The sequence below is a fragment of the Chanodichthys erythropterus genome, chromosome 15 (genome assembly GCF_024489055.1).
Source record: "Chanodichthys erythropterus isolate Z2021 chromosome 15, ASM2448905v1, whole genome shotgun sequence".
Lineage (NCBI taxonomy): Eukaryota > Metazoa > Chordata > Actinopteri > Cypriniformes > Xenocyprididae > Chanodichthys > Chanodichthys erythropterus.
In genome coordinates, this window is record NC_090235.1 from 24,452,334 (window position 1) to 24,465,118 (window position 12,785).

The window sequence follows — 12,785 nt, forward strand, 5'->3', positions numbered from 1 at the left end:
TCTGAATGTTTAGTGGATAAATTTATGTAGTTGCTGTGGAGTTAATTCAACTCATTGACTAGCATGTGCTGTCATGTTAATCTTTTGTGCGTTGAATTGATCCTCGTTTGTGAAGCAGTCCGGTGCAAAATGACGGCATGGTAACAACATGCCCTCACCCCCTTTTTTACATTTTCCCAGGGGCAGGGTTTATGTAAATTTTGGGGTTTGTGATGTCACCAACCCGGGAAGAAGCTTGTTGTAGTCCTTAAAAAGCGTTTCTGTAAAAGAAAATATCTCCCTTTGCTTTGAGTGTCGTAACTTTGCAGACGTTGTTTATGCTAACTAAAGTGAAATCATATTCAAGGACCCCTTTAATAGCCTACTTCTTCTAGTGTATGCTTGTAGCGCAGCAAGCTGCTAGTGTTTTCCAGGATTAAAATCTAGATCAAAAAGTATTGTATATATGCACAGAATTTACACAAAATTCAGACTAACTACAAGTTAAAGTTTTGGTGTGAATGTGTTTGTGTATGTAAGACTTTACCAATGCTGCCCCTTGTTTATCATGCTAATAAAGCTTTAAATCTGAAAAGAATGAGCAATAAAGAGTACAGTGAAGTAGGGATAGCAGTACAACATATGTTCAGTATGGTCTCAGACACAGCACCCCAGACACCCTAGTGGCTAATTTCTGATTAAAAACCCAAACAGGAAGTAATTTCTCCATACTAACCTATAGGAGCACCTGTGCTAATGGTCCAGCTGGTGTAACCTAAACACTCACTTCTTGTGTATGTTACTTGCGTGTGTCTGAGAAGGCATGTGCAAGAAAACCAGAGGAACCCAAGAAATTCCCGAGGCTGCGAAAGGTATGTGCATCATTCACAGAGCCAAGAAGTCGAGACAGCTAAGATGAACAGTGTCTGTTATTTACTGTGTCTAAGAGAACATTTCCTCAGGGGCACGATAGAGGGAGCTTCATCTGAACTACCTGAGAAAAACATGTTCCCACAGTATCCACAAACCCCGTTTAAAGTTGTTAAACAGTAGAAGTGCGGCTCTTCAATTCACTGTTTATCTGTCACTTAACTTGACAGGAGCATTGACTTTAGAGCCATTGCATAATGTCTATGGGGCCCAAGGGCAGGCTTGGAGGCCCCGTTGATGGAAAAAAGGATAGGGGCGAGGAACAAAATGGCAGCTTAAGTCACACCTCAGCAGGACCCTGACAGCATTAAATAGATGATTTATAGACCGATTCTGTTAAATGTTGTCAGGACGGGGGAGCGGCTGCATATTAACCGTCTGCTTTTGAGACTTGCTCTGTAGGTCAGTGTGTCTGAGAAATGCTCTCTGAGAGCCAGTTTAGCCAAACCTCCATTTTAATATCCACACTGGGCGAAGGTCACGGTGACCGCTAATATGCCATGCAATCAGAGATGTGCAATGTGTTGAAAATGAGCACCGCGTTCCTAAATGTTTATGCAGTGCTGTATGGTTACTAAGGTAGCCGTTTACATAGTGTATATAAGGGGGGGGGGTAGGAAAGGAGTGATGTATGATTGGCAGACGGGGAGGCCTTTACAGTTTAAGCACCGTTCGGTCCCTCCTGAGATTTAACTCGTGGTGAAAAGTTGATTTATGGAATAAAACTCTCCGACCCAATTTCCGCCTTTCTCACTGACTCCATAAGCATGGTGCCTATCAAACAGACATGTGCCTGTACTGTGAAAACACACATGCTCTCTTGCATGCCACACACAGACACAAATTAATTTACGTTCACACGCCTCTAAGTTCATAGAACACTAAAACACTATATGTGTTGGTTTGAGACAGTGTCATGAATGCATTAAAAATGCAATTCATATATTCTTGACTACACAAATTATATGAGCCTGTTTTGATTTCTACATTATATAATGGCACATAAAATGAATAAAACTCTTGAAAAGTATGTATTTGTACATTATAATTACTATTTGAAAACAATAAAACTAATGTTAATAGTGGTTCATTTAAGCTATTAGTCGACTAGTTACATGTTTATGATATTAATTTAATTGCTTAAATATATGCTGTAGGTGGTATCAGAAAGTGGTTGAGTTTCAGGGCTGAGAAAGAATATCAACATCGCTAATATTGTGCTACATTTCAGAGAAATACTAAACCATAATAATGAGCCTTTAAAATGCAAATTAAGCATTCAAACGCACACATGAAGTTTACCGCAGTGCACTGACAAAAGTAAGATTTATGAATGTGTCAGAAAAATAGAAAGGAGACTGTCTGAACATTTTAATTTATTAGTGTAAAAAGTCTAATGTTGTCTAATGTTTTCAACCCGCTTTGTATTGTTGCAGTGTTGGTAGTATATGCAAATGGTATATGTAAAGGTAGGTTTATCACTTTTTAAACGGCAAAAATTGAACACAACAGCCGCAGCTTTCTTGCCTGTACACAATGGTGTTTTGCTTCAGGTAGAACTGACAGAATGGCAGTTTCTTTTAGTTTTTCCTTTCCGTTAAGGATAAAACACTGTGTTCGTGGTCATCCAGTTTGAAATGTTGACTACAAAGAACTGAGGTTTTTCAGATTTTCCGTTACACCGTTCTCTCCATATTTATGATTATTTGCAGCCTTTAGCCACTGTATATAACATGCTGGATCCTTCACTGGAAACTAAAAAATATTCACTCCCACTAAACATTTACTCCTTGAATTCTTGCATCCAGGAACAATACAAGGTGACACTATTATAACTAAACGTTTGCTAAGAAGTATTTCCTACTAAAGCAAGGCGGTATTTGACTCTGGTAAAGCATATCCATAGCAAACTTTAAATATTAAAAACAAAAGGATTACAGTGTAAAAGAATATTATTGTGTAGGCTACATAAATATAAAAATGTAACTTCGTTTACCTTCTAACTAAACGTTTAACTTCGCGCACGAGCAGATCGGTTTCTTCGCTTGAAAAGCGTTCAGCTTTTCCGCCAACAAATTCCACCATGTAAATAGCAATCCTCCATGGCGCGAGCGCATCTCGCTCTTAAAGGGAATGGGAGATGACGCTCTGATCGGTTTATTGAACGTTACACCCATTACTCATTAAGAGAATAGGGACAACCCATTTCAAAAATGCGCCCCGGCGCACGGACCGTTTTTCCGTCGTTAAAATAGCAAAAGTGGATTTGGACACGCCCTGAGTGCACCTGCGCCGTGCGCTTTACACTTTGCGTTTAGATCGTTAAAATAGGGCCCTTAGTCAGTACTGGCTGCAAAGATGAAGCTGATGACGCTGACTCATCATCTCTGCAGTGTAATGGATGCACCTATAGAGAGAAATGCATGTTAAAGGGTTAGTTTACCCAAAAAATCACATTTTTGTCATTAAGTACTTAGCCTTGTGTCAAACAGTAAGACATTCATCTTCGGAACACACATTAAGATATTTTTGATGAAATCCGAGAGGTATCTGAACCACACACAGGTAGCAACATCATTGTACCTTTCAAGGCCCAGAAAGTTAGTAAAGACATTGTTAAAATAGCCCATGAGACTACAGTCGTTCAACCTTAATGTTATGACGAGAATACTTTTTGTGCGCAAAAATAATGACTTTATTCAACATTTTTTTTCTCTTCCTTTTGTAGACGCAGTGCAGCGCTTCCAGGTTCTACGTCAAAACACACCATTTGTGGGTTTTAGTTCAGAACTAAAGTGTACATTTCTCAGACATCATGGAAAGAGACATCTGTTTAAGGTGATGAATAGTGGGAATAGCTTTCTTGTGAGCTATTTACTTGTGGCTCACTCAGTTTTGGTGTCTTGGTTACCACCTGAGCTGCCATGTTGTTTTTAGAGATTACTGCGAGTAGGTTTTGGCCCCTGCAGTGTTTTGCCTAATAAGTAAGAGTAAGAATAAGTGGTATAGCGAAAAGTAATGTGTTCTGTGTTTTTCTTATTTTCCTGTTTTCGTACAAGGACCTGTATGAGAACAGTCAACTTTCTGATTGAGTTTCACAAGACCGATTAGAGGTGAATTACATGGATATGCTTTTAAAGCTCATTTTTGGTCTTGGTGAATTATTATTCTGTTATTTTCTGATTTGGAGGCCGACTCGCTATGGGAAAGCCATAAAGTTTGTAATGTCTGGGACAAATGCTTCCTTATTTCTCTTTCTGCTATTAAAACGATTTCTGTTTTGAATTTTGGTAGCTGTTACCGTAAATTCTAATGTGAAACTGACTTCAGTGATTCTTTATAAATCTGTTTTAGATAAACCATCACCACCTTTTGCCAAATTTCTCCTTTTTTATTGTCCTTTCGTATGGTTTTGCCTTCAATGGTTGTGACTGGCTTTAGTTATTCAGAAGCTCCTTACTTTTTGTGTTGTAGACATTTGGCAGTCGCCCATCGTTATGTGCATATCTATGTTTTAGACCTCAGCTGTGCACTGTAAACACAGAGTGTGCGCATACATGGCGGAGCGCTTGGCCAGACAGATTGCGTGAGACTTTTTTACTGCGTCTGCTGAGCTTTTCAAGAAAAACATTAGATAAACAGATTGTACCGGCCTGTGGAACAGGGGTAATGTCTGATTGTGATGGTTTTGAGTGTTAAGACGCCTGCTCAGAGCGAGGCACATGGTTAAGAATGTCTAAATTATCCTTCCCATAATACCACAACCCCCAAGAAAGGCTCAGCCGTCCGCCCCCCTACCACCACCAATGACAGCCAACTATTCAACAACTAACCAAGTTGGCTTTATACCACCAATGCTCTCAGTCGCTTTCTGCTTTTGCCCATTTCTGTTTGTCTGACTCTCTCTTTCTTACACTTGGCTTCCCTCCTTTCCTTGTGACTTTGACTTGTGATCATGTTTTTCCTGGAGGGGGAAATGGCTACATGTGAGAACTAGGAGGAAGCAAGTTTTTTAGCGAGCAGAAATACAGATGCTCACACAGACGTGACTAATTACACAGGCTCGCTCATCGTTTTTGGGACTGCACATCCTTACATGGCAGTAAAATAAGATGGCAACCACAGCTCCGTATGGCGCTCACGGTGGCAAAAAAGCATCAAATTATGTTGCACACTGTAGGAGGGCTTCAAGGCCAGAGCAAAGCCCCAAATTGTCTTGCCGGAGCCCAGCAGAGCCCTGAACCGAAATTCCAGTAAGAATAACAATAAAAACGAAAATCGAAAATGATAAAAGAGGGAAACGCCAGTGAACCACAGTGAATTAGGCAAAGCAAACAGGCGCAGAGTGCCCCGTTTGGAGTCTTGCTGATTGGGAAAACACAGCGAGTCTGACCATGTCTGGCTTTTTTCTCATCTCTCTGGCCAGCTAGTACAGGAGCTGCAGTTGGACCAGGTTCCCTGCAGATGTGGTTTAACATGGACATGTGCTTTGCCATACTTTTCTTTTTTGATTTCCACTGATGCAACACAGGTACAGACTACATGTTGTTAACTTTCCATTTGAATGCTGCCTTTGTAGGTCATCAGAGGCATTTTGAGTATCTGTCTTGATAAGACACTTTTCACAATACACAACTTTGGTCTTCCTTTATTGAATGATTGATTTTAGAACTGCTCGATATTATAGATATACTACTATTTAACGAGGACCTATAATTCCCCTTTTACAAGATGTAATATAAGTCTCTGATGTCCCCAGAATGTGTCTTTGAAGTTTCAGCTCAAAATACTCCACAGGTCATTTATTATAGCTTGTCAAATTTGCCCCTATTTGGGTGTGAACAAAAAACACGGCGTTTTTGTGTGTGTCCCTTTAAATGCAAATAAGCTGCTGCACCCGGCCCACTTTCCAAAAGAGGGTGGAGCTTTAACATCTCACGCTTTGGTTGCTCAACAACAACAAAGATGGAGAATCTCACACAGCCAAAATGATGATTGTCAGTAACTGTGTTCAGCCTTACATTGTTCAAACCAGAGTCGGACACTGACGGAGAGATTCAGGAAGAAATTACTAACTTTTAGAATGTATCTGGACATTTCTGAACGGTTAGTGGATACATTTATGTAGTTGCTGTGGAGTTGATTCACCTCATCAACTAGCATGCGCACCTTCTTTCACTGACCATTTGTTGAAAAGAAAAAATACTTTGAGACATGATTTTATACCCTCATAGAAAGTGCCTCAAATGTCCACAGTATTTGACATGATCCTTACAGGAGCCTCTTACTGTTTAAACTGTGGAAATGGTTTATATTTGAGAAAGGGGCACCATTAACCTTTGGTTAGAATTTAAAGAGGTTCTTGCTGAGCTGTGGCACTATGGAGAAAGTTGAGCTGACCTGTGGGTCTCATGCTTGCCGATGCAGTCGGGCTGACTAGTGAGTTTCTGTGTTCAAACCTGCGGTTACGAGAGAGAGTTCAGCTGTCACAGCACATTGAAATAGGAAGTGAGGTAGGTTATGAATGTGTCTTGGCTTGGCCAGGTCCACTGAGAACGGCAAACCAAAACCTGTGAACTGTGAAGGCCACGGATAGGATGTCCATGTGCTTTTGGACAGAATTTAAGATCAGCAGACTTTAAACTCTTCTGTCCCACAAGCTTCACAGGTTAAGTACTCTTGAGAGAACAAACTGTACAAAAGTGAAGGATTGGGAGACATTTCAATCAATAAACTACCTGCCACATTTAATCAGAGCACAGGACAGTTCATCCAGGTGTGTTGTATAGTCTAGTGAACCACAACTGTTCATAAATATGTCTGAGGTCAGATTCTTTATATAAATAGTCTAAGGGCATTAACTATCACAGGAGAATTTACTTGCCAGATTATACAAATAAAGGTTTGGTCACACTTTAGTTTAGGGTGCAATTCTCAACTAACTGTTAACCATGACTTCTGTCTCAATAAACTCCTAATTACTGCTTATTAATAGTTAGTAAGGTAGTTGTTAAGTTTGGGTATTGGGTATAATGGATGGTCGTGCAGAATAAGGTATTAATATGTGCATTATAAGTACTAATAATATCAAAGTACTAATAATAAATAATACAGTCAATATCCTAGTAATATGTGTGCTAATAAGCAACTATACACTCTAAAAAATGCTGGGTTAAATCGACCCAAGTTGGGTTGAAATTGGACAAACCCAGCAGTTGGGTTAAATGTTTGCCCAATGTGCTGGGCAGTTTTATTAAACCCAACTATTGTTTAAAAATTACTGTATTGCTTGCTTAAAATGAACCCAAAATACATAATTACTAGAGGCAACAATAATAATCAAAAGATGAACTTTTATTAATAAGCAATTGAATATATGTTAATTAATTATTATTAATTAAACTTATTAATAAATGTTCATTTATTAAACTTTGGGTTCATATTAAACAAGCAATAAAGTTTGTTTTTGTTTTTTTGTTTTTTTTGTCCTAAAAAAGTAAAATCAATATCAGTATTCTTTGGAACACAAATATTTGTATGTTGCAACTTTATTTTCCTTAAGTTAGAAAATATGAATATCATTTAACAATTGTATTTATTTATTTTATTTTCCCCAAAATTAAATTCTGTCATGTCATTCCAAACCTGTATTTCTGTGGTAACCAGGATTTTTTTTGTGCCAGATTATATATTTAATTAGATTACATATTTAATATTTATAGAAGATTCATTAAAAATAAGCTGTATTTAGACATTTAGAAATACCAACACTGCTCATATGCTATTAAAAAAATAAGAAAGTAAATGTAATATTTAGTTTATTAAACCTATATAACTTTTTTTTTTTTTCTTTCTGGAACAAAAAAGGAGATTGTTTTGTCCATGCAATGAAAGTCAGGGGTTACTTTCATTGTATGAAGAACAGAAAATTGCAACATTTTCTTTCATGTTCCACAGAAGAAAGAAAGTCATACAGGTTTGGAACGACATTTTTATGTCATTGATGTCAGATTTTAAGAATGTTTCATGAATCAACCCCCTGTTCCAAATCTCAGACCGTATCAAGAGAATGTAAGCAGACAGCAGACAGACTGAAATAATCTGACATCCTCAATATCCCCACTGTTAAAACCCAACATGATGCCATCAGCACCCTCTTCTCCCAGCCAGTCTCTCCCATGCACCTGATCAAACCTGTGTAAATATTTGGTGCGAGTAACATGAGGATGAAATTATCATTCCTTCCTGCAGTAAATTAAAGCAAACAGCTGCAGCTGTCTTGGGGAATGACTGGTTAAACAAATGCTGAGGCACTGAGCCCTACCTAGGCTTTGGCATCCGTACCTCATCGCCCAGGTGTAACTTGTATGGGGTCAATAACTCTATCCAGTGACCCGTCCGACAGCCAGCCATGTAGGAAGATCTTCCTGGCTCTTATTGTAAGCATCTCCACAGGCCCTTGACTGAGACCATGTACCTCTGACAAGGCTGCTTGTCTAAACCCAAAAACTGAACCCAAAACCGATTCTGTGATTTTTCCACAAAGTACTGAAACAAGGCCTACAATAACATTTCACTTCTAAAGTTTAACATGAGGGGCTTTACTTTTGCTTTTTCAGTTTTGGACCGGTGTTAGGGGTTATTTTCTCAGTGTTTTGTAGCCCATGTGGTAGCTGAGAAGAACTTTCATGTGCTATGTCCTTTGCCAGGCATCACTGAACAGGCTAGCACATGGAGAGCTGTTTATGTATGCCACTGTCACTCAGTATTACACTTACTGGCAGTAATGCTGACTGGCGTAAGACTTTGAAATTCAATCGAGCACATTGGTAAAGCCAACATAAACGGGAGTGTGAAGAGAAACTGAATGCTCAATCAGGTGTCCAAAAATAAGTAGAACATCGAGTAAAGATCTCGGTCTATAAGAGGAGATGAAAACATTATGCAATGAATAGGCTAGTTCTTTTCCGTTCTTCGCTTAAGGGTAAAAAGAAGTATATTGTTAGCATTAACGAACATCCTGCACCGCCCACGCTGCTGAGAGTGGCATTTAAATGAATATATGGTGCGTCCTTTCCCTTCTCTAACAAAATAAACGCATAACAAAAATGACAGCAGTGAGAAAAGAGCAATTAAGAAAGCATCTGATCATAGTGATGTGGATAAGTTTGCATGAACTCTCCAGTAAAGTCATGTCATGTTTATTTATATAGCAATTTATACAATAGATTGTTTAAAAGCAAACAGCTTTATGGTATTAAACCTGAAAAACTGTCTGTTTCAATTAGAATTACAACTTCAGTTTCTACTATAAAGCAGCTCTCCAGTGTTCATGTTTTCGGCCTGAACAGAAGAAATGAACCAGAGAGGATTTCCATCTCAAACAAGGCAGAGCCTAAAAGCACACCTACCTATTACATAATCGACATGGGTCAATAGTAGTTCAAAGGTGTTTACCAGCTGGCTTTGACAAGCTTCTTTCAAACTCCTGAAACGAACTTCGCTTTGGCTTGATTTTGTTTGAAATGACGTCACACCAGTTCATTTTACGATTTTGCTTGATGTATATCAGACCCTTAAAGGGTTAGTTCATCCAAAAATGAAAATTCTGTCATTAATTACTCACCCTCATGTTGTTCCAAAGCCGTAAGACCTTTGTTCGTCTTCGTAATTTTTGATGAAATCCAAGAGCTGTATGACTCCTCCATAGACAGCAATTTAACTGGACTTTCAAGGTCCAGAAATGTACTAAAGACATTGTTAAAATAGTCAACGTGACTACAGTGGTTCAACCTTAATTTTACGAAGTGATGAGAATACTTTTTGTGGGCAAAAACAAAAATAAATCCTTTCAAACAAGTTTTTTGAAAGGATTGTGAGGTAGAAGACTGATGTAAATATGTTGTTTGATCCCAAATCAGTGAATCAATGATCTTTGTTTCTTTACAGTTTGGAAGCTCGTGATCTAAGAGGATGATGACAATGCTGACAGTGCTCTGCATCCTGCTAATGCTGGGGAATCATGTCCTGGGTGGAGGTTACGCCCCCATGCCTCAGATGAAATATGTGCAGCCCATGATGAAAGGGCCTGTTGGGCCACCCTTCAGAGAAGGCAAGGGCCAATATCTTGGTAAGTGTTGTTAATTAACAAAATCATCTATCTATCTATTATTGCATCAGTCTAGATTCCCCATCCACCAATTTATTCAATGTCTGTTTAAAAAAAATAATAATAATAATCATACTGACCCCATACTTTTAAAGTGTATGAATCTTTTTTTTATGAAAGATGAGTTCTGGTCAGACACCAATGAGTTTTTACTGTTTGTATCACTCGGCGTAATTGTGTTAGTTCTGGGCAGACTGTCAGTCTGTTCATTTGTGGGAATTTTTCAGTTACTCTTTCAGCAGGTTACATCATTACACCAGTAGGTGGCGCCAAGTGTTCAACCAATCATTCATAAGACTGATTTGTTAAAAAATACTGATTTATTCATGAACAAAACAAGTGACTGTCTTTTATGAGTGAGTCATATTCATGTGATTTATTCAGATGACTCACTCATAAAGACGCTTGTTTCGTTCTTGAATGAATTTGGCTGTTTAAGCTGTTTTTCAGGAGGTTTTCAGGAGACATTGTTTTGCATTGAAATAACATTTAATTTTTTTTAAAAGCTGAAATATATAGCAGTTTAGTGTATTCACTTTTTTAAGTCCTGGATGACTGAGATTCTTCAGGCATAAAAAGAGTCAGGGAGTTGAGCCAGAAATTTGTCAGACTGAGAGCATTGGAGATGAACAATGAGAGAGGACAAGAACCGTATGCCGTTCAGTGACTTCTCTACACTCTATGATATACCAGAGGGCATTGTGAGTGTGTCAAAGGAGGTGAAAGAAGAGGAGAAAGAGGGACAGGGTGGGGTGAAGTCACCTCCCTTCGGAGCAGTTTATCACAGATCCATATAGTCCAAACCTGAAGGGAATCAAAGGGAGTGTCAAAACAGTGTCAGAAACAAGTAGGAGGGGTCAAGAGAGCCTTGGGCTGATGAGAAATCCAGGGTAGGTGTCAGATGGAAAGCTCTTTGTTTTGATGTGCTAAAGATTCACAGGTAAATGGAGAAGGATAAAATACAGTAAAGAAAAGAGTATAAAGTAAGATCGTTGTATTTGGCTAACTGCTAATTCAGCTCTTTGGGTGAGTTTACCCAAAGAGGAAAATTTGGTCATCATTTACTCACCCTCATGTTGTTTGGAACACAAAAGAAGATATTTTGAAGAATGTGTTTTTATCCATATATGGTAATGAAAGTCAGTGGGGTCCAGTGGGCAAAATCTTTATTCTCTTTTGTGTTTCTCAAAAAGAATAGTCATACATGTTTGGATTGACATGAGGGTAAGTAAATTATGACAGAATTTTTATTCTTGGGTGAACTATCCATTTAAGGTCAGGTGGGATAGTTCTGGACTCACCTGTCTGATTTACATGGTCAATTTTCATACTCTTCAAAGGACTTTTATAAGTATACTGACTGGTAGTATCTATCAGACAAACTTTAAAAAAAAAAAATCTAATGTGCTATAAAATGATAAAAATCAGTGAACTAAATGTGATTATAGATATAGACAGTGTTGTCTGTACATTTGTCTGCTGTTTGTTAGTGAGGTCTTGGCATGTCTGTGGTATACTGATAAAGATTGCTTGTGATTGGCCTTTTTGGAAGAATTGGTTCTCTCAGCATATGGTAACTTTTTGAATGTTTAAAAAGTCATGTTTTTTGCATCTGTGTATTTGACTTACATAGTGCAAGTTACAGTTTTTACAGTTTTCCTTAAAAAGTACCCACATTTGCCATGATATTTGGACATGTATCATTGTACTACAGTTCTGTTAAATAACTTCCATGCTTTTGCACTTCATCAAGGAGGAACATGTAATGAAAACTGCAATTAATGTACTTAAAGTTTGGAGAATTGAAACAAACTAAAGTGATGTGTCTAGGAGACCTACATGATCAATAAGGACTCAAGAAATCTCTAAAGAAAAGCTGTGTGCTCACTACCATCTAGTGGACAATGGAAGAATGAAACAAGGAGTTTGTTTTGAGAAGTGTCTGTCATATTACGTAGTGCTTATCCAGTTGAAACCTGAAGCAATTTTCATTAAATAAATAAAGTATTTAAAAAAATCCTTCCTAAATAAAACATGCTCCTGGGTATGGATAACTAATAGGAAATAAAAGGGTGTAATTGTGGAACAGAGTTAGAGTGAGACCTACAGTAAGTAAATGTAGTAAGTAAATAGAATTTACATAAACAAAATAATGTATATTTATGTAAAGTGTAATGAACTTAATCAGTCCTCCTAACCTGTTGAGCTCATTGTGCTGAATGCCTAGGCCTGTGCTATAAATTATTGTACCACTTGAGGGCGCTTCACAATTAGAGTACACATTTCTAATACTCTTACAGATGAGGATGTAAAAAACAAAATAATAGGGAAGTGTATGGATGCTTGGATGGAACACAACTCAAGAGCCATAACATCTATGAGATAATTATGTTAGACAGTTAGTAAAATTAAATGAAATATATTTTAAACACATTCTGTACACAAATTACTTCAGAAATGACATACTAGTAGTCCAACAGTTTGTATTTGTGTGTTATAGTTTCTGAAGTTAAAATAATAAAGGCACATTGTCCAGTTTGGCTAAAGATTAGATAAAAGATTTCTCTCTCTCTCTCTCTCTCTCTCTCTCTCAGAATTAAGTCACATGGACCTTTGAATATGTCAGGACACTGCAAGACCAGTGGAATGAACCATTTTACTGGCTAAATTTAATGTACTGTTAAATCTGAACTCCTTTTTCAAAACT

At 37.9% G+C, this 12,785-nt stretch overlaps 1 protein-coding gene across 2 annotated transcripts in view; it reads left to right on the forward strand.

Moving 5' to 3' along the window:
* col8a2 (collagen, type VIII, alpha 2) overlaps window positions 1-12,785 on the forward strand; it is a 76,078-nt gene that overhangs the window by 60,436 nt on the left and 2,857 nt on the right. For both annotated transcript variants that reach the window (XM_067411857.1, XM_067411856.1), the window contains exon 2: window positions 9,859-10,039. In XM_067411857.1, coding sequence (XP_067267958.1) covers window positions 9,883-10,039 — 157 coding nt within the window. In that variant the 5' untranslated portion in view covers window positions 9,859-9,882. The remainder of the gene's footprint in view (window positions 1-9,858; window positions 10,040-12,785) is intronic.